Here is a 26,813-nt window from a genome sequence, read left to right on the forward strand (position 1 = left end):
TCCGGTGACAGAAAATATTTTTTTAATTTTAAAGAAGCCTGTAAGCTTTATTTTCGTTTAAGACCTACATCCTCTGGTACCGAATCTCAGCGGGTTGGGATTATTATTTCTTTACTCCAGGGGGATCCTCAGACCTGGACATTTGGTTTAAAAGCTGAGGATCCTGCGTTGTTATCTCTAGACGCCTTTTTTAAGTCATTAGGGCTCTTGTATGATGACCCAGATAGAGAGGCGTCCGCTGAGAGTCATCTGCGCGCTCTCAAACAAGGTAGAAATCCAGCGGAGGTTTATTGTACCGAGTTTCGCCGTTGGTCGAACGACTGTGGCTGGAATGACCCGGCCCTGCGCAGTCAGTTTCGCCTCGGTTTATCTGAATTATTAAAGACAGTCTCCTCCAGTACCCCGCTCCTGAGACTCTCGATAAACTCATGGAGCTTGCTATAAAGATTGATCGTCGTCTCCGAGAGCGGAGGGCTGAAAGAGAAACAACTGTAAGGTCTAGTCCTTGTGTTTATACCTTCCCAGAGGACGTCGAGGAGCCTATGCAGATAGGTCTCTCCCGGCTGTCTCCTGAGGAAAGAACCAGAAGACAAAAATCCGGTCTTTGTTTGTACTGTGGGGATAAGGGACATTTTGCTCGTAACTGCCCGAACAAGTCGGGAAACGCTCTGACCAGGTGAATTGTGAGGGGGTTCACTTAGGTCTGCAGCTTATCTCCTCAAACAACTCTCTATTAGTCCCTGTTAAGGGTTCCTTTGGCAGCCTCAGTTCTTTGGTGTCGGCTTTTGTCGACAGTGGAGCTGCAGGAAACTTTATGGATTTAACTTGGGCTAAGGCCTTAGGCATTCCACATTTACCGTTAGATAGATGTATCACCATGCACGGCTTAGATGGGGGTCCGCTTTCCAATGGGGTAATTACTCACCGTACACCTCCAGTAGTACTTACAGTAGGAGCCTTACATTCTGAAGATATTGAGTTCTACCTTACACATTGCCCGGCAGTTCCTGTTGTTTTGGGTCACCCTTGGCTTGCCTTTCATAATCCCACCATTGATTGGCGGTCCGGGGAGATTTCCCAATGGGGTACTTTTTGTGTTAAAGAATGTATTTTGTATCCAGTCAGAGTTGCAGCAGTCGTCCCAGAGCTCATTCCTGTGGAATACCAGGAGTTTGCCGATGTCTTCTCCAAAGGCAATGCGACATTCTGCCTCCCCATCGGCCCTATGATTGTGCAATTGAGCTAGTTCCAGGTGCCACTTTGCCTAAGGGGAGATTATATGCCTTGTCCGGGCCAGAAACCACGGCCATGAATAATTATATTCAGGAAAGCCTAAAGAAGGGATTTATTAGACCATCGAAATCTCCTTTAAATGCTGTTTTTTTCTTTGTGGAGAAAAAAGATGGCTTGCTTAGACCATGCATTGATTTTAGGGCTCTGAATAAGATCTCCGTTAAAAACACCTATCCTTTGCCGTTAATTTCTGTGCTTTTTGATCAGTTACGTTCCGCCGTGATTTTTTCTAAAATTGACCTTAGGGGAGCTTAAAACCTCATCCGAATTAAATCTGGGGATGAGTGGAAGACGGCTTTCAGCACTCAGTCGGGTCACTATGAATACCTGGTGATGCCGTTCGGCCTGTCAAATGCTCCGGCAGTTTTTCAAGACCTCATTAACGATGTTCTCCGTGACTTCCTAAGGAAATTTGTGGTCGTTTATTTAGACGACATCTTGATTTATTCTGAATCGATGAAACAACATGTTACCCAGGTGCGTCTGGTTCTTCAAAAGTTACGTGAGAATCATTTATATGCCAAGCTGGAGAAGTGTGATTTTCACATCACAGAAGTATCTTTTTTAGGGTACATAATTTCTCCCCAGGGATTTTCCATGGAACCGAAGAAGCTCCAGGCCATCCTTAATTGGGCGCAACCCACTAATTTAAAAGCAATTCAGCGCTTTTTAGGGTTTGCAAATTATTATAGGCGGTTCATTCATTCTTTTTCTGACCTGGTTGCTCCCATAGTAGCTCTGACTAAAAAAAGAGCGGATCATTCCAATTGGTCGCTTGAAGCTGAGTTGTCTTTCCAGGTCTTGAAACAAGCCTTTGTCTCGGCTCCTGTCCTCAGACATCCTAATCCGGAATTGCCCTTTATTGTGGAGGTTGATGCCTCAGAGGTTGGAGTGGGGGCTGTCCTTTCTCAAGAAGATCCGGAGTCTCTGGAGTTACATCCTTGTGCCTTTATGTCCAGGAAATTCTCCTCCGCTGAATCCAACTATGACGTTGGTAATCGGAAGTTACTGGCAGTAAAATGGGCTTTCGAGGAATGGAGGCATTGGCTGGAGGGAGCTAGACATACTATTTCGGTTTTAACTGACCATAAGAACCTGCAATATATTGAATCAGCTAAACGGCTTAATGCTCGGCAGGCACGTTGGGCATTATTTTTTACTCGTTTCAGGTTTATCATCACTTTCAGGCCTGGTTCCAAGAATACGAAAGCTGATGCCCTGTCACGTAGCTTTCTTCCGGTTCACAATAGCAATCCTGTTGTTACCCCTATAGTTCCATCTTCGGTCATCCGGGCAGGCCTCACACAGGATTTATTTACCCAGTTAAACCAGCTTCAACACCAAGCTCCTAGACTTACTCCTGCTGGACGTCTTTATGTCCCTGAATTTTTGAGAGCCACTGTTTTAACTGAGTTTCATGACAACAAAGTCTCAGGGCATCCGGGTATCACTAAGACCTTGGAGTTACTCTCTCGCTCAGTGTGGTGGCCTAGTCTTTCTAAAGACGTCAAGGAATTCGTCCATTCCTGTCAGGTTTGTGCACAGCATAAGGTTCCTCGTTCGTTGCCTATCGGGCAACTCATGCCTTTAACTGTTCCTCTCAGGCCATGGTCTCATATCTCCATGGATTTCGTGGTTGACCTTCCCCTTTCAGCCGGATTCCGAGTCATTTGGGTGGTAGTGGACCGTTTTAGTAAAATGGCTCATTTTATTGCTCTTCCCCGATTGCCTTCTGCTCAAGGGTTGGCAGTTTTGTTCCTCCGCCATGTGTTCAGGCTTCATGGTTTGCCCACTGATATTGTTTCTGATCGGGGTCCCCAATTCATCGCACAATTCTGGAAACGATTTTGTGCCTCATTGGAGATGAAACTGTCTTTAACATCTGGTTATCACCCACAGTCTAACGGGCAAACCGAACGAGTCAACCAGTCATTAAAACAATATTTACGTTTGTATTCAGCCAAACTCCAGAATGATTGGTCCGAGTTTCTCCCTTTGGCTGAATTTGCTTATAATAACTCTTGTCATTCCTCCACCAAAGAGTCTCCATTCTTTTCAGTTTTTGGTTTTCACCCCAGAGCCAATTCTTTTTTTCATTATTCTCCAGTCTCCTCGCTGACCTTAACCTCCCATCTCAGAGCAATTTGGAGAAAAGTGCACCTTGCTCTCAGAAAAGCGGCCTTCCGAGAGAAGAAATTTCTGACAGGCTCCGACGTCCTTGCACTTTTAAGGTGGGAGATAAGGTGTGGTTGTCTACTCGCAACATCAAGCTTCGACAATCCTCGGCTAGACTGGGACCCAAATTTATTGGACCGTTTCTTATTATTAAGAAGGTCAACCCAGTTGCCTTTCGGCTACGTTTACCAAGATCTCTCAGAATTGGAAATACTTTTCACTGTTCCCTGTTGAAACAATATGTTTCTTCCAGTAGATTTCCTCGGAGGATCTCTCAGGGTAGATCTCCAGTGGATGTGCAGGGACAACAGGAGTTCTTGGTAGAGAAAGTTCTTGATTCTAGAATGTCCCGGGGTCGGCTTTATTTTTTGGTTCACTGGAAAGGCTATGGTCCGGAGGAAAGGTCTTGGGTCCTGGATAAGGATCTTCATGCCCCTAAACTCAAGAGAGCATTTTTTCTGGAATTTCCTCAGAAACCTGGCTTTAGGGGTTCGTTGACCCCTCCTCAAGGGGGGGGGGTACTGTTAGGCGCCGTGGTCCACGATGTCCTCGCGGCCCGGCGCCTAGCAACTAGGGACGCCGTGCGTGCTAGCCGCCGGGTCCCTAGCAACGCTGGGACGCCGTGCGCGCTGAGCCGCCGGCTCCCTACCAACGCTGGGACGCCGGGCGCGCTGAGCCGCCTAGACCCTAGCAACGGGGACGCCACGGGCGGACCCCGCTCCCCGTTGCAGGGTCAATCAAGTTAACCACACATACACTTGTCTTCTGGTCGTGCAGCAAGGCAGCTGCACGGCATTTATGCTAATCAGGCTCTGGACATCTGATTGGAGGACTCCCTGTTAAATACCTTCTCAGTGCTTCACACAGACGCCGGTAATAGCTTCCTGCATGCTGCTTAGGTTTGCTGAACGTCTGTTCCAGTCCTGCTGTGTCCGGTCATTCCTGTCCTCAGAGTTCCTGAATCTTGGAGTTGTCATCTCATCCCAAGGAGTCTTCTGGTCCTCAATTGCCCGCAATAGTCGCCAGAGGATCTCGTGTGGTTTTCGTGAGTTGCGGCTCTGCCGCGTGCTGCGGCCTAGCCAGCTTCATTTTGTATTCTGTTTCGGAGCATTTGCGGAGGTTTCCGCTTCCACAAGTCCTCTCCGGAACTCGGCGGTGCCGGGTAGGAGAGTGGACAAGTGGGTATTTTGGTTGTCCTTTTCCCTGGCGGTTTTCCGCACATATTCTAGTTTTAGGTTAGTTTGTAGCCCCTGGCTTTGTTGTTTAGTTAGAGGGCCCCTTGTTATCACCCTGTCTTGGATTTCTCTTTGTCTCCCATTAAGACCTGAGGGGGCATCGGAGTTGGGCAGACGTAATCCGCCCTTCAAACGCGGCTGCCATGGGCTCAAGCAACCATAGTCTCGCAAGAGATTTCTGACAGCACGGGCAAGACAACGGTTTTAGGGCGCCAGGGGCTATTCCCGTTCCTGTTCCCTTTCCCAGCATTATGTTCCAGTGCTCAGGTCCTTGCTATAAGATCTCACCAGACCAGAGTGCTGGAATCATAACAAATGACTTTTGATGAATGCGCTGCAGGTGACATATAAGGGAGGATGTTCGTAGGTGGTTAACACTCTTACCCCTACTTATTATGGCTTGACACCTGTTTTCCAGATTTGTAGAGAAATAATTCTACACCAAAGAGGTGGCTGTTTTGGTATTTTGCCCAGGCATGACAATGGGCTTTTTCATCCCATGGCCAACAACTGTCTTCACTGGTGCCTTATTCAAACAAACCACTTCACCATTAGAATCCTTATCGTCAACTTCCTCCGCAGCACCAGCTACACCCATATCCTCCTCATCCTGGTGTACTTCTACAGTGACATCCTTAATCTCAATATCAGCAACTGGACTGGCGGTGCTCCTCCCAGCACTTGCAGAGGGTGTGCAAAGGAGCCTCCTCTTCTAATACAGTGTTGTGAAGGTCAGGCTGTCAGGAATCCGCAGTCTCCATTGCGTCACTTCCAGTGAACAGAGGTCTCCTGGCTTCAGTCCTCTGTTTTCAGAGTATTCCCTGTGAATTGAACCTGTGGAACTACAGGTTCCAGCAGTTCCAGTCTGCAGTCTCCTGCAGCCCACAGCTCACTGTGCTCCACCTAACCAGTTCTATCTTTTGGTAACCACTGGTTTCAGCCAGCAGCCTGGGGTACACAGTGTTTTTAGTTAGACAGCATTAACTCCCGGTGCACTACTGATCCCAGCCAGCAACCAGCAGTGCATGGCATTAACTGTCTACAGTGTTATTCTCCCGGTTAATCACCAGCTCCAGTTAACTCACAGCTGATCTGAACACCCAATCCAGCAGGGTGTGTTCTCACAGAGATCATCCAATCATCACAGACCAAGGTGTTTAAACTCCAGTTCCTGGCTCAGTCTCATCGCCTTGGACAACACGTCACATTCTGTGAACAGGCGTCTCCTGTTTGCAGTCCTCTGTCTACAGAGATATCCCTGTGTATTGGACCTGTGGAACTACAGGTCCCAGCTGTTCCAGTTCCGTTCCAGTTTCCAGCTGTTCCAGTGTTCCTGTGGAACTACAAGTTCCAGCAACCTCTCCAGCTCTCCTGCAACATTCAGTGTGCAAGTTCCTGTGTTCCAGTCTCCAGTTCCCCTGTGTTCCTGGTTACCTTCCTGGATCCTCCGTGTTCCTGGTTACCTTCCTGTTCCTCCGTGTTCCTGGTTACCTTCCTGGATCCTCCGTGTTCCTGGTTACCCTCCTGTTCCTCCGTGTTCCTGGTTACCTTCCTGTTCCTCCGTGTTCCTGGTTACCTTCCTGGATCCTCCGTGTTCCTGGTTACCTTCCTGGATCCTCCGTGTTCCTGGTTACCCTCCTGTTCTTCCGTGTTCCTGGTTACCTTCCTGTTCCTCCGTGTTCCTGGTTACCTTGCTACATCTCCGTGGAACTACAAGCATCAGCAACCCCTGCATCTGTATTTGGCTCCACACCTATCTACAACCACAGTGTGCTTCAGCCTCAGCAGTAGAGACTCTCCAGGTGCATTCCATCACCTCACCTATGAAGCGGCTTGCTAGCTGCCTGTGCTTAACGAACTGCACTGTGAACATTCACCAGAGTCTCCTGCATCTGCTACCAGGTTTGCTACCAATATCATCATCTCTGCTGCCTCCACGTTTTAATAATCTCTGGTTCCCATACCAGCATATTGGTTCCTTGTTCAACTATACAGTCATACTGTTATTGTCATAGACTCTCAGCTTCCAAGCTGCACCATATTCATTTGCATTTATTGTTTGTTATTACAAGTATTCCTGCTGCCATATTGTTTTATCTTTCTGCTTAATAAACAACATCGCGCACATGCGCAGGAATCCAATCCAGTTTCCTCACTTCTTCCATCCTACCTCCACTGACCCACTAGCGCCCCCTCCGGGGACACAAACCGAACCTGACAGTTTGTCCAAGGCCCATGGACCCGGATGGTGGTCAGAGTGTGGGGTCAGTGTCACTCCAGAGTTTGGTGTCACGACTCAATGATTATGAGGCTGCACAACAACAACTGATCCTGTTTCTACAGGGAATGTCTATCCGTTTGGATACCTTGCAGCAATCCCTTCCAAGTTCTGTTGTTTCTCCAGTTCCTGTTCAAGTCGCTCCTGCTCCAGTCATTTCAACTTTCCCTGCACAATCCGTTCCTGTGGATGGATGTTGCTCAAGTCAGTCCTATGGCAGTCCCTTCACAGCTAATTCTCCTAAGAGAGCGACTTCCTCCTTTGAAAGTTTCAAGACTCCTTTGTTGTCTGCTGTGAACTCTGAACCAATAAGCACTCTTTATCATCTATTGGAACAACTTCAAAGTCTCCTAACAAAAATCATCCCAATAATGCCAGAAATCCTGGGTGGTGCTTTAAACGCAGTGAAGAGTACTGCTCAAAGTATTGAGACTAGTGCGACCTCCCTGTCAACTTTTCTTCAAACTAAAGTCTCTTCTCTTATGCAGAGAGAGGGCAGTTCCAGAGCTACCCGCGCTCCAAACTCACGGAAGCTGAACGCCGGCATCGCAAGCAGCTTCACCTCTGCTTTTACTGTGGGAGTTCTAGTCATCTTATTAAGGACTGTTCCTTCCGCAACTCAAAAGTTGGTGACAGGTCCCAACATCACAGTGTTTTCACCTGCAAACCTTCCAACGTATCCTCTACAGTTTCAAGTTCCTTTACCCTGGACAGGAGCATCCAAAAAGTCTACGATTGGGGTCCTGTGACAAATGGACCCAAGCCCAAGTTCAGAAATCAACAGAGACTATCTATGTTACCCATAACTAAAGTAGTATCTGTGCCTACAGCCCGAGAAGGGGCATCTGTGCCTACAGCCCGAGAAGGGGCATCTGAGCCTACAGCCCGAGAAGGGGCATCTGTGCCTACAGCCCGAGAAGGGGCATCTGTGCCTACAGCCCGAGAGGGATCATCTGCGCCTACAGCCCGAGAGGGGTTATCTGCGCCTACAGCCCGAGAGGGGTCATCTGCGCCTACAGCCCGAGAGGGGTCATCTGCGCCTACAGCCCGAGAGGGGTCATCTGCGCCTACAGCCCGAGAGGGGTCATCTGCGCCTACAGCCCGAGAGGGGTCATCTGCGCCTACAGCCCGAGAGGGGTCATCTGCACCTACAGCCCGAGAGGGGTCATCTGCGCCTACAGCCCGAGAGGGGTCATCTGTGCCTACAGCCCGAGAAGGGGCGTCTGTGTCTACAGCCCGAGAAGGGGCGTCTGTGTCTACAGCCCCAGGTGGGGCATCTGATGTTGTGACCCCAGAAGGGGTATCTGATGTTCAGGTTCCAGAAGTGGCATCCGGGCATGCAACTCAAAGAAGTGTGTCTGATCTATTAACCCCAGGAGGGGTCTTTGGAGTTTCAGCCTCAAGTGAGGAATCCAGGGCCAAGATCCCAGGAGGAATTCTTAAAGCCACAGATACAGACATGAACTTTTGTTTGCCAACTTCAGAGAGTGCTACCAGCTCAGTACCACTCCAAGAGGGATCATCAGAACATCCGAATTCTGTCTATACAGAGTCAAGTGTCAATGGACCTTGCCCTGTTCCAGCCGTCGGTCCAAAGTCTCCACTGGTTCCAACCAGCCTGAGTGGCTCCAATGATGGGCTACCTCCTTCGGTTCCAGCCGATTCCAGTCTCTTCGGATCAAATCCGGTCCTATCTGTCAGTACGAAGACTCCTCCGGTTCCAGCCGGTTCAAGCTTTTCTGGACCCAATCCGGTCCCATCCGTCTGTCCGGATCAGCCTCCTTCGGTTCCAGCTGATTCCAGTAAGCCTCCTTCGGTTCCAGCCGATTCCAGTAAGCCTCCTTCGGTTCCAGCCGATTCCAGTCTCTTCGGATCAAATCCGGTCTTATCCGTCAGTCCGAAGACTCCTCCGGTTCCAGCCGGTTCAAGCTTTTCTGGACCCAATCCGGTCTCATCCGTCTGTCCAGATCAGCCTCCTTCAGTTCAAGTCAATTCAAGTAGTCCTGTACAAATCCTGGATCCATCCATTTGTCCAAAGTTGCCATCTGTTCCTGCCGATTCCAGTTCCTCTGAACCCGGTGTGGTTCTCTCCAGTGTTTCAAGTAAGCAACTCCTGTCGCTATGTCCAGAGTCTACAGTTCTTGCAGATATTGCAGTTGCCGCAACCCAGATGGAGGCTCTAAGCATCTCACCCCAAGATGAAGCTTCTAGCGTTCAGTCAACCTCAGCTGAGAATTCCCGTCAGTCAATCCAGGAGATGACGTCCTCTCTCCACCCTCGAGCATTTCAAGTGGATTCTACTCTTGCTTCTGAATGCTTATTCCAGTCCTCTACTCTCAAGTGTCCTACATTGTCTTCCGAGACTTCAACTGACATTCAGCCTTCCAAGTGTCCACTAGATACACAAGCTCTAGTCTACTTTGATGGTGACTATGCTCAGTTCCGTGCAGTGGCGAGCCAATACCTCGCTTTTACTGAGTCAGAATCTTCAGTGAGTATTACTCCAGCCAATGGAATCAGATACTTCCTCCTGTTCTGCAAAGGTAGAGCACTGGACTGGGCGAATCCTCTCATTGAATCTAAAGATCCGCTACTGAGTGATCTTCCGGCTTTCTGCGAAGCCGTAAAACAGGAGTTTGCTCCAAAGTTTAAGCATTCAAAGTCATCTGGGCATTCTGGCCAATTTGTCAACAGTTTGTCTACTGCTAAATCCTCTCCAACATCTCTGTCTGTGCAAGATCAGGATACATTAGACCAAGCTATTAAAGATTTCCAAGCTGCAAAGTCAAGACAAGGTTATCAGACTTCAGATTTGAAAGTTGCATATACTTCCGTGTCTCCATCCTACAGCAACACTTCTGAAAGTATTGACTCCCCGGATTCAACATCTGCTCAGTCTACTGATCAGTCTTCCAGTTCTCAGTTTTTCGACTCAACTCTTTCCAAACACGATCAGGTTCTGTTGAATCAATGTATCAGAGATTTCAAGAATTACAAGAATTGGAGAGCTCAAAAACCAGTTCAAAGTCTACCATCTGTTGATGTAAGTGTTGGCTATGCTGCCGTTACCCCTAGTCCTGGTGTCTCATATAGCTTCAAATTCACTGGTCCACAGGTTGTCTCAGATAATGTTGTTCCTAAACAAAAGGCTTCCATGACCACACTAGACCTGGACTTTGACTCTGAAAGTGAGTTTGTTGATGAAGACTCAAGTTACATTATGGGAGGTTCTATCCTTCCTAGCTATGCCTTTTCCCAGGAAGTAAATTCTGTCTCAAATGACTATGAATGGTCTACTTGTTCTGACGAGGAAAATCTGTCTTCTGAAGATGAAAGTTGGGAAGACTTTTGAGGACCTCTGCTTTTGTGTATTCCTAAGTTCTTTTTCAAGGATCCTCCAAGTTCCAGCGTGGGTGTTCGGTGCCCACCCATAAAAGGGGGGGTACTGTCAGGAATCCGCAGTCTCCATTGCGTCACTTCCAGTGAACAGAGGTCTCCTGGCTTCAGTCCTCTGTTTTCAGAGTATTCCCTGTGAATTGAACCTGTGGAACTACAGGTTCCAGCAGTTCCAGTCTGCAGTCTCCTGCAGCCCACAGCTCACTGTGCTCCACCTAACCAGTTCTATCTTTTGGTAACCACTGGTTTCAGCCAGCAGCCTGGGGTACACAGTGTTTCTAGTTAGACAGCATTAACTCCCGGTGCACTACTGATCCCAGCCAGCAACCAGCAGTGCATGGCATTAACTGTCTACAGTGTTATTCTCCCGGTTAATCACCAGCTCCAGTTAACTCACAGCTGATCTGAACACCCAATCCAGCAGGGTGTGTTCTCACAGAGATCATCCAATCATCACAGACCAAGGTGTTTAAACTCCAGTTCCTGGCTCAGTCTCATCGCCTTGGACAACACGTCACATTCTGTGAACAGGCGTCTCCTGTTTGCAGTCCTCTGTCTACAGAGATATCCCTGTGTATTGGACCTGTGGAACTACAGGTCCCAGCTGTTCCAGTTCTGTTCCAGTTTCCAGCTGTTCCAGGGTTCCTGTGGAACTACAAGTTCCAGCAACCTCTCCAGCTCTCCTGCAACATTCAGTGTGCAAGTTCCTGTGTTCCAGTCTCCAGTTCCCCTGTGTTCCTGGTTACCTTCCTGGATCCTCCGTGTTCCTGGTTACCTTCCTGTTCCTCCGTGTTCCTGGTTACCTTCCTGGATCCTCCATGTTCCTGGTTACCCTCCTGTTCCTCCATGTTCCTGGTTACCTTCCTGTTCCTCCGTGTTCCTGGTTACCTTCCTGGATCCTCCGTGTTCCTGGTTACCCTCCTGTTCCTCCGTGTTCCTGGTTACCTTCCTGTTCCTCTGTGTTCCTGGTTACCTTCCTGTTCCTCCGTGTTCCTGGTTACCTTCCTGGATCCTCCGTGTTCCTGGTTACCCTCCTGTTCTTCCGTGTTCCTGGTTACCTTCCTGTTCCTCCGTGTTCCTGGTTACCTTGCTACATCTCCGTGGAACTACAAGCATCAGCAAACCCTGCATCTGTATTTGGCTCCACACCTATCTACAACCACAGTGTGCTTCAGCCTCAGCAGTAGAGACTCTCCAGGTGCATTCCATCACCTCACCTGTGAAGCGGCTTGCTAGCTGCCTGTGCTTAACGAACTGCACTGTGAACATTCACTAGAGTCTCCTGCATCTGCTACCAGGTTTGCTACCAATATCATCATCTCTGCTGGCTCCACGTTTTAATAATCTCTGGTTCCCATACCAGCATATTGGTTCCTTGTTCAACTATATAGTCATACTGTTATTGTCATAGACTCTCAGCTTCCAAGCTGCACCATATTCATTTGCATTTATTGTTTGTTATTACAAGTATTCCTGCTGCCATATTGTTTTATCTTTCTGCTTAATAAACAACATCGCGCACATGCGCAGGAATTCAATCCAGTTTCCTCACTTCTTCCATCCTACCTCCACTGACCCACTAGCGCCCCCTCCGGGGACACAAACCAAACTGAACCTGACACAGGCCTAGACATCGCAACCACGGACAGTGCCAGCACCCCTGTATTTTCACAACACCTCTGTAATTTTACAGCATACAAGGCAAGGCCAGTGTACATTTATTTTCACTGCACCCCTGTATTTTACAGCATAGAGGGCCAGTGTACTTTTATTTTAACAACAGCACCCCTGTATTTTTACAGCATACAAGACAGGGCCAGTGTACATTTATTTTACTGCACCACAGATTTTTTACAGCATACAAAACAGGGCCAGTGAACATTTATTTTCACTGCACCCCAGATTTTTTTACAGCCAACACCCCTGTATTTTCACAGCATTCAGGAGGACAGTGCTCCTGCCCCCTGTACAACACAGTGACAGCATCACCCATGTACACCTGCAGCACCCCTAACAGCACATGACACACCAGTGACAGCCAGGACAACACCCCAAACATCACAGTGACAGGACAGCACCCATAACAGCACCCCTAGAGAGCACACGCTGACCCCACCCGATGCCACCACCCACAGAGAGAAACAGAGGTCTGTCTCTCTCACTCGCCAAGTCCGGAGCGAAAATGGTGGCAACGTGCGGCTCCTTACATGGAATCCAAAACCTGCGATAATCCGACAGTGGGGTGATGATGTTTTGCCTCGTTCTGGTTTCCGAGTCTGGTGGAGACTCGGATCCGGGCTCGGAATGGGATGTTCGGGGGGATTTGATTCTCTGAGAACCGAACCCGCTCATCTCTCGTGTCAGCCTTTTCAATGTGCTGACCTTTTTCACATGTCGACTTTTTGCATGTCAGCCATTTGGTTTCAACCGTTTGACTGTTGACCTATTCTAACATAACCATGGAAGATAAACAAAATGTTTTCATTTCTGATTTTGTGCTTGAGATTTGCTATTTAATTTTTAATTTTTATTCCTTTCAGTACCAAAAAGATTTGAAGTAAAGATCAACTTCCCGTCTAATGTGTCTATGACAGATAAATCTTTTCAACTGGAGTCTTGTGGCAGGTAAGATTACTCATAATCGTACAGTATAACTACAGAAAGTCACACTCTCCCCATGGCAGGAGTACCGTATTACACGTAATGCACACTTACACACTGTGGGGCTGATTTAACTGCAAAAAATACAAAAATAAGGATGCAGGCGCATGTGCAGCATCTGCAGAAAATGCAAATGCCTCTGCCTGTCAATCAGGCAGAGGCATTTGCGGGGCGGGAACGCTCTGTTTCCTAAGCGGAGATGGGGTGTTGCAGAGGTGGAGGCAGGGAAAAGGGGGCGGCGTCCTCAAAGCAAGGCCCGTAGTGTGGGTGTGATTGCAGAGGCAGTATGATGTCACATGCAGCCGCCATGATCAGAAAGATGGCGATGGCCCTCCTGGGGGCGCAGCTAAGTTGCGCCAGCAGGAGGCAACCCTATTTTCTGCTATCAAGCAGAAATTGCGGTGCGATCACAATTTCTGCTTGATCGGAGGAGGGGGGGGGGGGGGCTGTGCCAACAGACCAAACATTCACGTACAAAGTATTAACCTCACAAAACGTCCAGGGGCATTTTTATCATGCCCCATAAATCTATAATTATGTAGAAGCTGGTTTATGTCTTGCTGCTGTGTATCAATAGCCTAATGCAGGAGCTTTCACCCAATTTTCCAGTGAAAGTCTTATTAGCACTGCAGATCGCAGTCCCCATTATTCTAAATGGGAACAGCAAATTGACCGCTACAGATGTAGCCACGCTAATCGTGGCTCCATCAGACTCCCAGGCACGAATGGGACGCGAGTGCATCATAGACGCACATGTGCCCCATTCAAAGTGAATGGGAGCAGTTCTGTGTGCTCGCCGGCATGCCTGGGTGCCCCCGCCTGAGATGTATGTGCGTAGTTTTTTCAGAGCTTGGTCCTGAAGGCTACCATCATGCTCACATACTTTATTCATATGGAATTATTTTTGGAGGAGAGGGATCTTGTTTTATCATCCACGTCGACTACGATTGGGACTACTAACCTGTGGCAAGAGCAGTGGTAGCTGGACGAGCCACCTTGCCTGAAGTGTGGTGAGTGAAGTGAGCCTGTGAGGGTATGCGTTTAGAGACATACAAAATGACACTCAAAAAAACCTTGTATTGACTACTTTTGTGTCGATCATTGTCATGGCGACCTTTTGACCCTGTCGACTTTACCCACTGTCTACCTTTTAACTGTTGACCTTTTGACCCTTTCAACCTAATGCATGTTGACCATATGGGGTGGACCTTATGACTGTCTCTCTAGTTACTGTATATTTTTATACCACACCAGGGTGGTCATTCCGAGTTGATCACTAGCTGTTTTCGTTCGCAGCGCAGCGATTAGGCAAAAAAACGGCAATTCTGCACATGCGTATGCGGCGCAATGCACATGCACGACGTACTTTCACAACAGCCGATGTTTTTTTACAAAAGGTCTAGCGAAGCATTTCAGTCGCACTGCTGGCTGCAGAGTGATTGACAGGAAGGGGGCGTTTCTGGGTATAAACTGACCGTTTTCTGGGAGCGATCGTAAAAACGTAGGCGTGCCTGGAATAACGCAGGCGTGGCTGGCCGAACGCAGGGTGTGTTTGTGATGTCAAAACAGGAACTGAACAGTCTGAAGTGATCGCAAGCGCTGAGTAGGTCTGAAGCTACGCTGAAACTGCATAAAAATATTTTGCAGCCGCTCTGCGATCCTTTCGTTCGCACTTTTGCTAAGCTAAGATACACTCCCAGAGGGTGGCGGCTTAGCGTTTGCACGGCTGCTAAAAACAGCTAGCGAGCGAACAACTCGGAATGACCACCCAAGTCAGTAAATCAAAGACAAGTCACAGAGTGTGGCACAGATGGAAGTGGTAATGTGTCCACTTGCATGCACCCACTCATTGTTATATAGAATTAGTAAACAGAAGCACTAGTGACCTGCCACAGTGCCACCAACAGCAAGAGCTCTTATCCCCCCATATATATTTCAGCTGTAACATTTATTACAAAACTGAAACTCTGCACAAATATTCCATATACTCACAATGGTGTTTAAACAATGTTATATTACTTTATTATTATTATTATTATTATTATTATTATTATTATTATTATTATTATTATTATCATCATCATAATTTTTCAGAGAAGCTAAACATAGTTTGATTTTTATTTAAAAAAACATTTTAATATTTTACATTGAAATGGAATAACTTTCTTCTTATGCATACATCTTAGACAGACATACCAATAAAAACAAATAACATTTATATAAAACATATTTTTATTTAGATTCCTCTTCTATCCCATTAAACAAAAACAATTAACTATCTCTGGCCCTCATTCCGAGTTGTTCGCTCGCAAGCTGCTTTTAGCAGCTTTGCACACGCTAAGCCGCCGCCTACTGGGAGTGAATCTTAGCATCTTAAAATTGCGAACGAAAGATTCGCAATATTGCGTTAAGACATCTCTGTGCAGTTTCTGAGTAACTCGAGACTTACTCGGCATCTGCGATCAGTTCAGTGCTTGTCGTTCCTGGTTTGACGTCACAAACACACCCAGCGTTCGCCCAGACACTCCTCCGTTTCTCCGGCCACTCCCGCGTTTTTCCCAGAAACGGTAGCGTTTTTTCGCACACGCCCATAAAACGGCCAGTTTCCGCCCAGAAACACCCACTTCCTGTCAATCACATTACGATCACCAGAACGATGAAAAAGCCGTGAGTAAAATTCCTAACTGCATAGCAAATTTACTTGGTGCAGTCGCAGTGCGAACATTGCGCATGCGCAATTAGCGGAAAAACGCTGCGATGCGAAGAAATTTACAGAGCGAACAACTCGGAATGACCACCTCTATTCCCAATCTATCCACCCATAATTCACCACAAAACAAATGACCTAACATACCTATTTGGAAACTATCCTTGAGGCCGCACATCACCTTACTAATAATATATATATATATATATATATAAATGATCCATAGCAGCCGGCACTCCCATCCAAATGAACAACTTCGCCCCGTGCCTGGATATCAAACAGCATGTAGATCCCAGAAAAACGGCACTGGAGGCTTGTATATGCAAACGAGGTTGTATTAAAGGTAGATGTTGACGTTTCGGAGCTTATGCCCCGTCCTCAGTACCAAATACAGAAGCAACTTACATTGACAAGACAAACATTTAAATACCTTACACTGGGTCGCACCGTCCTCGCCGCCACACGCCGGTGTCCGCACTTCCGGCCATCGTCTCACATCTCCTCCTGTTCTGCGGACGTCACCGTTGCCATAGACACGCTGGACGTGCGCGTCACGGTTGCCATGGGCACGCACAGCGTGCGTGTCACAGGCTGAATCGCGGCCCATACAGTGCAGGGGGTGGATACATGAAACCAGGAAGGGGACTCACACCGTGGGTGAAGAGTAGAACGGGCTGTAAAATCAAAAACACATAATGAAAAATAACAACATGCAAATATACAAATTCACAGTGACATATCTATGCACTAGGTGGAGATGCATTACATCGCTTATGCCATATGCTATAACCTATATACTATAGCGATCACCACATGCCGAGAAAAGTACACAACATATATATCCCGGACAATACCATGTATGTATCTATATATGTCTAAGCACAGTACCATATAGGCAAGTATACCTAAACTAGAAAGGGTGAATTTTAAAGCAAATTCCAATTAATCTTGTCATTTAAACCACCAGGGAAGAAGGTGTTTAATCTCATTATCCATCTAGACTCTTTTTCCAACAGGGCCTTAGCTCTGTCTCCTCCCCTTAAAGTAAGGGGTACATGGTCGATCCCAAAATATCTAATATCATCCAGGGTATGTTTTGCCCTCTTAAAATGACGTGCTACGGGTTGGTCAATGGGTTTACCCTCGAGGGTTAGCTTAATGGCAGATCTATGTGCTGCCATCCTCTCACTAAGCTTCCGTGTTGATGTCCAGATCTGATTTATTACAATCTGGACAAAAAAGTAATCAAAAGATCTTACCTTGGGCCTGTGATTATACCACAGCTAGCCCTATTATAAGTAGAGCAACCAAAGCATTGTGGCCCTTAGTTAGCTCAGACCCCGATCTTCCAGTGTTTAAAGAAATTAGACCTATTACAGCCTTTAGACGTGGCAGTAACCTTAGGGACCGCTTGGTCAAATCGGACATTACAGGGATGGGTAAGAAAGCTATCCCTAATATCTCCTATAAGACACCAGGGTGTTATAGATGCCCTAAATGTGCTACATGCAAATACATGGTGGTGTGTAAAGATTTTAAACATCCGCATATAGACAAACGATATAACATCAGACACGTCATTACGTGCAGCACATCTTTTGTGGTTTACATTGTGGTCTGTCCGTGCGGTTTGTATTACGTGGGGCAGACCACACGGAAGCTTAGTGAGAGGATGGCAGCACATAGATCTGCCATTAAGCTAACCCTCGAGGGTAAACCCATTGACCAACCCGTAGCACGTCATTTTAAGAGGGCAAAACATACCCTGGATGATATTAGATATTTTGGGATCGACCATGTACCCCTTACTTTAAGGGGAGGAGACAGAGCTAAGGCCCTGTTGGAAAAAGAGTCTAGATGGATAATGAGATTAAACACCTTCTTCCCTGGTGGTTTAAATGACAAGATTAATTGGAATTTGCTTTAAAATTCACCCTTTCTAGTTTAGGTATACTTGCCTATATGGTACTGTGCTTAGACATATATAGATACATACATGGTATTGTCCGGGATATATATGTTGTGTACTTTTCTCGGCATGTGGTGATCGCTATAGTATATAGGTTATAGCATATGGCATAAGCGATGTAATGCATCTCCACCTAGTGCATAGATATGTCACTGTGAATTTGTATATTTGCATGTTGTTATTTTTCATTATGTGTTTTTGATTTTACAGCCCGTTCTACTCTTCACCCACGGTGTGAGTCCCCTTCCTGGTTTCATGTATCCACCCCCTGCACTGTATGGGCCGCGATTCAGCCTGTGACACGCACGCTGTGCGTGCCCTTGGCAACCGTGACGCGCACGTCCAGCGTGTCTATGGCAACGGTGACGTCCGCAGAACAGGAGGAGATGTGAGACGATGGCCAGAAGTGCGGACACCGGCGTGTGGCGGCGAGGACGGTGCGACCCAGTGTAAGGTATTTAAATGTTTGTCTTGTCAATGTAAGTTGCTTCTGTATTTGGTACTGAGGACGGGGCATAAGCTCCGAAACGTCAACGTCTACCTTTAATACAACCTCGTTTGCATATACAAGCCTCCAGTGCCGTTTTTCTGGGATATATATATATATATATATATAAAAAGCGAGATAAATCGCACACACTTTCCAATCTTTAACTGGGTGCCCGGTGAAACAATTAGTATTAAATGAATTTAAATTTCTGCTACTTATGGTGTACTGGTTTATGTGGAAAAATCCACGAATTACCCTATATATATATATATATATATATATACTAGGTGCTTCATCGCGCCCTACGGGCGCTCTTCACACCGTCGCAAGGGGCTACGCCCCCTTAACCCTTGCATGCCTTTCTGGGGTTTAATATTTGTATTATATGGAGTATTACCTGCATTCCTTTGTTAGTTGTTAAATATTGCACAATGAAAGGGCGTGTGATGGTGAAGGAGGCGCAGCCCCTTGCGACGGCGTGAACAGCACCTGCAGGGCACGATGTACAGAATGTAGCGGGTGTGGGGGGGACTGCGGATGGTGTCTGTAGATGCTGCGGGTGGAGGGAGGCAGAAGTGGGGGTGGGGTCCGGATGGGGAAGGTTCGGGAGGTGCTGCGCGTGGGGGAGGGGCAGAGGAGTGGGGGATGCAGATGGGGGAGGGGTCCGGAGGCACTGAAGGTGGGGGAGGGGCAGGGGTGCCACGGGTGGGAGAGGGGCAGGTGTGGGGATGTTGTGGATGGATGAAGGGTTCCGGAGGTGCTGTTGGATGGGAAGGGACGGGAGTGCCGGGGGTTGGGTAGGGGACCGCAGGCACCATGGGTAGGGTAGGGGCAGGTATGGGTGTTGCGGCGGATGGGAAAGGAGGTCCGGAGGTGCTGCAGGTGGTGGAGGGGCAGGTGCGGGGGTGCCATTGGTGGGGGAGGGGTGGGGGAGGGGGGGACCGCTGATGGAGGAGGGTGTCTGCAGATGCTGCGGGTGGAGGGGAGCAGGTGTTGGGGGAGACATATAAGGGGGGTGAATGGTGGAAGGGGCCTGGAGGTGCTGTGGGTGGTGAAGGGGTGGAGAAGTGGGAGCCACGGGTGGTGTAGGGGGTCTGGAGGCACAGCATGTGGGGGAGGGGTGGAGTGCCGCATGTGGTGGAGGGGAAGGTGCGGAGGTGTGGTGCATTGGGGAGAGGTCTGGAGGCGCTGCGGGTACTGTACATGCCATAAAAGGTAGTTGGAGGGTATGCAGTAACAGAGCCAGGACAGGGGTGACAGGGTCAGTACAGGGTTGACGGGGCCAGGACAGGGGTGACGGGGCCAGGACAGGGGTGACGGGGCCAGGACAGAAATGATAGGGACAGGATAAGGGTGACAGGGCCAGGATAAGGGTGAAAGGGCCAGGATAAGGGTGGCAGGGCAAGGCCAGGGGTGACAGGGACATGACAGAACACAGGGCACGGGAGAGATTGGTATTAGGGACAAAACAGTGGTGACAGACAGATGTGTCTTACCGGAGTCACTGCTACTGGCTGCTGCTGTTCCACTCCAACCTGTTGGGATCTGCTGCTGCTGGAGACTTGGCATGGCTGACTCTCTCAGGCTGGAGTCCTGCTTCCTCTGCCCGTCCGCATCCCTCCCCCCCTCCTCAGTCACACACCGCAGACCTTGCGCAGCTGCCGGGCACTGTGGTAAGGTGAGACTGGAAATGACTGGTTAGCCCCCAGGAGATGCTGCGGCTGGAGGGAGGAGGGGGTCATAGCATGCACGTGGCGCGGACCTCACGGCTTCCGGGCACTGTGGTAAGGGGAGACTGGGAGTGACTGGTTAGCTCCCAGGAGACGCTGCGGCTGGAGGGAGGAGTGGGTCAGAGCCTGCAAGCAGCTCGGATTTCTGCAGCGCTACCCGCCAGCTAAAGTGTGTGAATGAGCTGGGCGCACTCCACTGCGGGTGGCAGCGCTGCAGCTAGCGGTGGGGTTGCCGGGGCTGGAGATAACAGAGGCAGTATGGAACCTGCACAGCAGCAGGTGCCCCACTAAACTGCAGCTAAGAAGCGTGGAGTGTGCCAGAAAGTGACGCTCCTCCGCATCAGAGAGACCCTGCTGAGTATGCCGATGTGGGGGGTCAAGCACACAGTGAGCCGGTGCCCGTCTGTCTGTATGACATACCCCTCACACACCCCCATACCTCCCAAATGTCCCGATTTTCGCGGGACAGTCCCATTTTTTGGGGTCTGTCCCGCTGTCCCACCCGCGGGTCGCAGTGTCCGGCGGTGGGGGGGCAGTTGGAAAGCTCCTGTACTCGCTGTTCTGCTTAGCAGAGCAGCGGTGAATAGTGGAGACAGAGGGAGAGGGGGCATCAGGGGGTACGGATTAATGGGGGGGTTCCAGCAGCAGAGCCGGATTAAGGTGGGGGGGGCAGGGCATACGTACCGTTGGCCCCACAGTTTTAGGGGACCCCCCGGCTGGAGTAGCTCTGTCCCAGCTCAGAAGCTACCCCCCCCCGTCCTGCCAGTAACAGCGGCAGCATTGTGCTACAGTCAGCGCACGCTGCTACGTGTAGGCAGGTCTGTGGTGTTGCAGGGAGGCAGCAGTCTCCCTGCTTTCTTCTGCCTGTGCGGGTGTGTAAGGGGGGAGCGACCACCTCCTCTGGATTTAGCCCTAGCTGAGGGGCCAAAATCCCATCAAAAAAATAAAAATCGAAATTTGCATAAGGGGGCGTGGCCGCGCGGGCGCGATTAGGCCACGCCCCCAACCCACAGCAGGCACAGCAATGAGATAGGGCTCCCCTGTCACAAGTGCCCTGGGCCCCCCGGACTCATAATCAGCCCCTGGGAGCATGCCAGCAGCTCACAGAGCGCTGGGCATGCTCCCTCACTGACGAAAACGGGGACCCTCCCGTGAAGCCACGCCCCCTTTTCGCCGAGTGTGTGTGTGTGTCCCTCCTTCTGCCTGGAGAAAGCTCCTGCAGAAAGCTGGGAGGTCTGCACCCCTGCCTGTGCCATGCCCAATGCCCATTCTATCTGCTTCTGCTCCTAGTCTCCTGTAGAGTTGGCCAGATCTCTGTGACTCATTTGACTAACTCCGCCCACTGTTGTAACTCCGCCCAGCGTTAGCAAATGAATCACAAGGTCACAGAATAGGGCTATTATATAGGAGATATATATATATATATATATATATATATATATATAGTAGATTACGTGCCTCAAAAACATTACAAACTAGTCTAGAGTTTGGCCAAGCTAACACAGGGACTTCTGTTGGGACAGCTCTGAACGCACTGGTTTTCTACAGCACATGATTCATGATTTGGGAATTTCAGAGCAATGTTTTGGATTACAAATGGGTCATATTATTATTATTATTATTATTATTGTTATTATTATTATTATTATTCATAATATTATTATTACTACTACAAAGTGAATGGAACATACTGCAACATTACAAAAGCTGACTACTGGGGACATTTACAGAAAACTCTAAATACTTTAGCTTTACAAATATAATTATTACTAGTGATGAGCGGGTTCGGTTTCTCGGAAACCGAACCCCCCCGAACTTCACCCTTTTTACACGGGTCCGAGCCATACTCGGATTCTCCCGTATGGCTCGGGTAACCCGAGCGTGCCCGAAGGTCATCATCCCGCTGTCGGATTCTCGCGAGATTCGGATTCTATATAAGCAGCCGCGCGTCACCGCCATTTTCACTCGTGCATTGGAAATGTTAGGGAGAGGACGTGGCTGGCATCCTCTCCGTTTATGTCGAACTTGATTGTGCATTATTGCTTAATTGTGGGGAGGGCTGGGGAGCAGCTGTATAATATAGGAGGAGTACAGTGCAGAGTTTTGCTGATCAGTGACCACCAGTTATCCGTTCTCTGCCTGAAAAATAATGCTCCATATCTGTGCTCAGTGTGCTGCATATATCTGTGCTCACACTGCTTAATTGTGGGGACTGGGGAGCAGCTGTATTATATAGCAGGAGTACAGTGCAGAGTTTTGCTGACAGTGACCACCAGTATACGTTGTGTGCCTGAAAAACGCTCCATATCTGTGCTCAGTGTGCTGCTTTATTGTGGGGACTGGGGACCACCAGTATAATTAATATTATATAGGAGGAGTACAGTGCAGAGTTTTGCTGACCAGTGACCACCAGTATATAATATATAGCAGTACGGTACGGAAGGCCACTGCTGTACCTACCTCTGTGTCGTCATTAAGTGTACTATCCATCTACATTCTTTACCTGTGGTGCATTTTAGTTTTGCAGTTTGCTGACACAGTGACCACCAGTATACTATATATAGCAGTACGGTATGGAAGGCCACTGCTGTACCTACCTCTTTGTCGTCATTAAGTGTACTATCCATCTACATTCTAAACCTGTGGTGCATTTTAGTTTTGCAGTTTGCTGACACAGTGACCACCAGTATACTATATATAGCAGTACGGTACGGAAGGCCACTGCTGTACCTACCTCTGTGTCATCATTAAGTATACTATCCATCTACATTCTATACCTGTGGTGCATTTTAGTTGTGCGCAGTATATATAGTAGTAGGCCATTGCTATTGATACTGGCATATAATTCCACACATTAAAAAATGGAGAACAAAATTGTGGAGGTTAAAAAAATAGGGAAAGATCAAGATCCACTTCCACCTCGTGCTGAAGCTGCTGCCACTAGTCATGGCCAAGACGATGAAATGCCATCAACGTCGTCTGCCAAGGCCGATGCCCAATGTTATAGTAGAGAGCATGTAAAATCCAAAAAACAAAAGTTCAGTAAAATGACCCAAAAATCAAAATTAAAAGCGTCTGAGGAGAAGCGTAAACTTGCCAATATGCCATTTACGACACGGAGTGGCAAGGAACGGCTGAGGCCCTGGCCTATGTTCATGGCTAGTGGTTCAGCTTCACATGAGGATGGAAGCACTCATCCTCTCGCTAGAAAAATGAAAAGACTTAAGCTGGCAAAAGCACAGCAAAGAACTGTGCATTCTTCTAAATCACAAATACCCAAGGAGAGTCCAATTGTGTCGGTTGCGATGCCTGACCTTCCCAACACTGGACGGGAAGAGCTTGCGCTCTAAGTGCTGGAAGGAGCACCCGCAGTCCAGTTCCTGATAGTCAAATTGAAGATGTCACTGTTGAAGTACACCAGGATGAGGATATGGGTGTTGCTGGCGCTGGGGAGGAAATTGACAAGGAGGATTCTGATGGTGAGGTGGTTTGTTTAAGTCAGGCACCCGGGGAGAAACCTGTTGTCCATGGGACGAATATGGCCATTGACATGCCTGGTCAAAATACAAAAAAAATCAGCTCTTCGGTGTGGAATTATTTCAACACAAATGCGGACAAAAGGTGTCAAGCCGTGTGTTGCCTTTGTCAAGCTGTAATAAGTAGGGGTAAGGACGTTAACCACCTCGGAACATCCTCCCTTATACGTCACCTGCAGCGCATTCATCATAAGTCAGTGACAAGTTCAAAAACTTTGGGTGACAGCGGAAGCAGTCCACTGACCACTAAATCGCTTCCTCTTGTAACCAAGCTCCTGCAAACCACACCGCCAACTCCCTCAGTGTCAATTTCCTCCTTACCCAGGAAAGCCAATAGTCCTGCAGGCCATGTCACTGGCAAGTCTGACGAGTCCTCTCCTGCCTGGGATTCCTCCGATGCATCCTTGAGTGTAACGCCTACTGCTGCTGGCGCTGCTGTTGTAGCTGCTGGGAGTCGATCGTCATCCCATAGGGGAAGTCAGAAGACCACTTGTACTACTTCCAGTAAGCAATTGACTGTTCAACAGTCCTTTGCGAGGAAGATGAAATATCACAGCAGTCATCCTGCTGCAAAGCAGATAACTCAGGCCTTGGCAGCCTTGGCGGTGAGAAACGTGGTTCCGGTATCCACCGTTAATTCAGAGGCTTGATTGAGGTACTGTGTCCCCGGTACCAAATACCATCTAGGTTCCATTTCTCTAGGCAGGCGATACCGAAAATGTACACAGACCTCAGAAAAAGACTCACCAGTGTCCTAAAAAATGCAGTTGTAACCAGTGTCCACTTAACCACGGACATGTGGACAAGTGGAGCAGGGCAGACTCAGGACTATATGACTGTGACAGCCCACTGGGTAGATGTATGGCCTCCCGCAGCAAGAACAGCAGCAGCGGCACCAGTAGCAGCATCTCGCAAACGCCAACTCGTTCCTAGGCAGGCTACGCTTTGTATCACCGCTTTCCAGAAGAGGCACACAGCTGACAACCTCTTACGGAAACTGAGGAACATCATCGCAGAATGGCTTACCCCAATTGGACTCTCCTGGGGATTTGTGATATCGGACAACGCCAGCAATATTGTGCGTGCATTACATCTGGGCAAATTCCAGCACGTCCCATGTTTTGCACATACATTGAATTTGGTGGTGCAGAATTATTTAAAAAACGACAGGGGCGTGCAAGAGATGCTGTCGGTGGCCCGAAGAATTGCGGGCCACTTTCGGCATTCAGCCACTGCATACAGAAGACTGGAGCACCACCAAACAGTCCTGAACCTGCCCTGCCATCATCTGAAGCAAGAGGTGGTAACGAGGTGGAATTCAACCCTCTATATGCTTCAGAGGATGGAGGAGCAGCAAAAGGCCATTCAAGCCTATACATCTGGCCACGATATAGGCAAAGGAGGGGGAATGCACCTGTCTCAAGCGCAGTGGAAAATGATTTCAACGTTGTGCAAGGTTCTGCAACCCTTTGAACTTGCCACACGTGAAGTCAGTTCAGACACTGCCATCCTGAGTCAGGTCATTCCCCTCATCAGGCTTTTGCAGAAGAAGCTGGAGACATTGAAGGAGGAGCTAAAACAGAGTGATTCCGCTAGGCATGTGGGACTTGTGGATGGAGCCCTTAATTCGCTTAACCAGGATTCACGGGTGGTCAATCTGTTGAAATCAGAGCACTACATTTTGGCCACCGTGCTCGATCCTAGATTTAAAACCTACGTTGTATCTCTCTTTCCGGCAGACACAAGTCTGCAGAGGTTCAAAGACCTGCTGGTGAGAAAATTGTCAAGTCAAGCGGAACGTGACCCGTCAACATCTCCTCCTTCACATTCTCCCGCAACTGGGGGTGCGAGGAAAAGGCTAAGAATTCCGAGCCCACCCGCTGGCGGTGATGCAGGGCAGTCTGGAGCGAGTGCTGACATCTGGTCCGGACTGAAGGACCTGCCAACGATTACTGACATGTCGTCTACTGTCACTTCATATGATTCTCTCACCATTGAAAGAATGGTGGAGGATTATATGAGTGACCGCATCCAAGTAGGCACGTCAGACAGTCCATACGTATACTGGCAGGAAAAAGAGGCAATTTGGAGGCCTTGCACAAACTGGCTTTATTATACCTAAGTTGCCCTCCCTCCAGTGTGTACTCCGAAAGAGTGTTTAGTGCAGCCGCTCACCTTGTCAGCAATCGGCGTACGAGGTTACTTCCAGAAAAGGTGGAGAAGATGATGTTCATCAAAATGAATTATAATCAATTCCTCCGTGGAGACATTCACCAGCAGCAATTGTCTCCACAAAGTACACAGGGACCTGAGATGGTGGATTCCAGTGGGGACGAATTAATAATCTGTGAGGAGGGGGATGTACACAGTGAAAGGGGTGAGGAATCGGAGGATGATGATGAGGTGGACATCTTGCCTCTGTAGAGCCAGTTTGTGCAAGGAGAGATTGATTGCTTCTTTTTTTGGTGGTGGCCCAAACCAACTAGTCATTTCAGTCACAGTCGTGTGCCAGACCCTGTCGCTGAAATGATGGGTTCGTTAAAGTGTGCATGTCCTGTTTTATACAACATAAGGGTGGGTGGGAGGGCCCAAGGACATTTCCATCTTGCACCTCTTTTTTCTTTACTTTTTCTTTGCATCATGTCACGTGCTGTTTGGGGACAATTTTTTTGAAGTGCCATCCTGCCTGACACTGCAGTGCCACTCCTAGATGGGCCAGGTGTTTGTGTCGGCCACTTGTGTTGCTTAGCTTAGTCACACAGCGACCTTGGTGCGCCTCTTTTTTTTCTTTGCATCATGTGCTGTTTGGGGACAATTTTGTTGAAGTGCCATCCTGCCTGACACTGCAGTGACACTCCTAGATGGGCCAGGTGTTTGTGTCGGCCACTTGTGTCGCTTAGCTTAGCCATCCAGCGACCTCGGTGCAAATTTTAGGACTAAAAATAATATTGTGAGGTGTTCAGAATAGACTGGAAATGAGTGGAAATTATGGTTATTGAGGTTAATAATACTATGGGATCAAAATGACCCCCAAATTCAATGATTTAAGCTGTTTTTTAGGGTTTTTTGAAAAAAACACCCGAATCCAAAACACACCCGAATCCGACAAAAAAATTTCGGTGAGGTTTTGCCAAAACGCGTCCGAATCCAAAACACGGCCGCGGAACCGAATCCAAAACCAAAACACAAAACCCAAAAATGTCCGGTGCACATCACTAATTATTACATCATTAAAATTACAGACTCGCAGTTTGCATAATTGAAAACGGACTACAAACAGATAATGGGCACTGTTCACAAGATCTAACATTCTAGAGGATCTATGGATGGATAGAAGGGGTGA

General features: G+C 48.3%; 1 protein-coding gene across 2 annotated transcripts in view; it reads left to right on the forward strand.

Moving 5' to 3' along the window:
- The window catches only part of LOC135056667 (alpha-2-macroglobulin-like), a 502,865-nt gene that overhangs the window by 97,562 nt on the left and 378,490 nt on the right, over nucleotides 1-26,813 (forward strand). For both annotated transcript variants that reach the window (XM_063962110.1, XM_063962111.1), the window contains one exon: nucleotides 12,918-13,002. In XM_063962110.1, coding sequence (XP_063818180.1) covers nucleotides 12,918-13,002 — 85 coding nt within the window. The remainder of the gene's footprint in view (nucleotides 1-12,917; nucleotides 13,003-26,813) is intronic.

The sequence above is a fragment of the Pseudophryne corroboree genome, chromosome 3, assembly GCF_028390025.1.
Source record: "Pseudophryne corroboree isolate aPseCor3 chromosome 3, aPseCor3.hap2, whole genome shotgun sequence".
Taxonomy (NCBI): Eukaryota; Metazoa; Chordata; class Amphibia; order Anura; family Myobatrachidae; genus Pseudophryne; species Pseudophryne corroboree.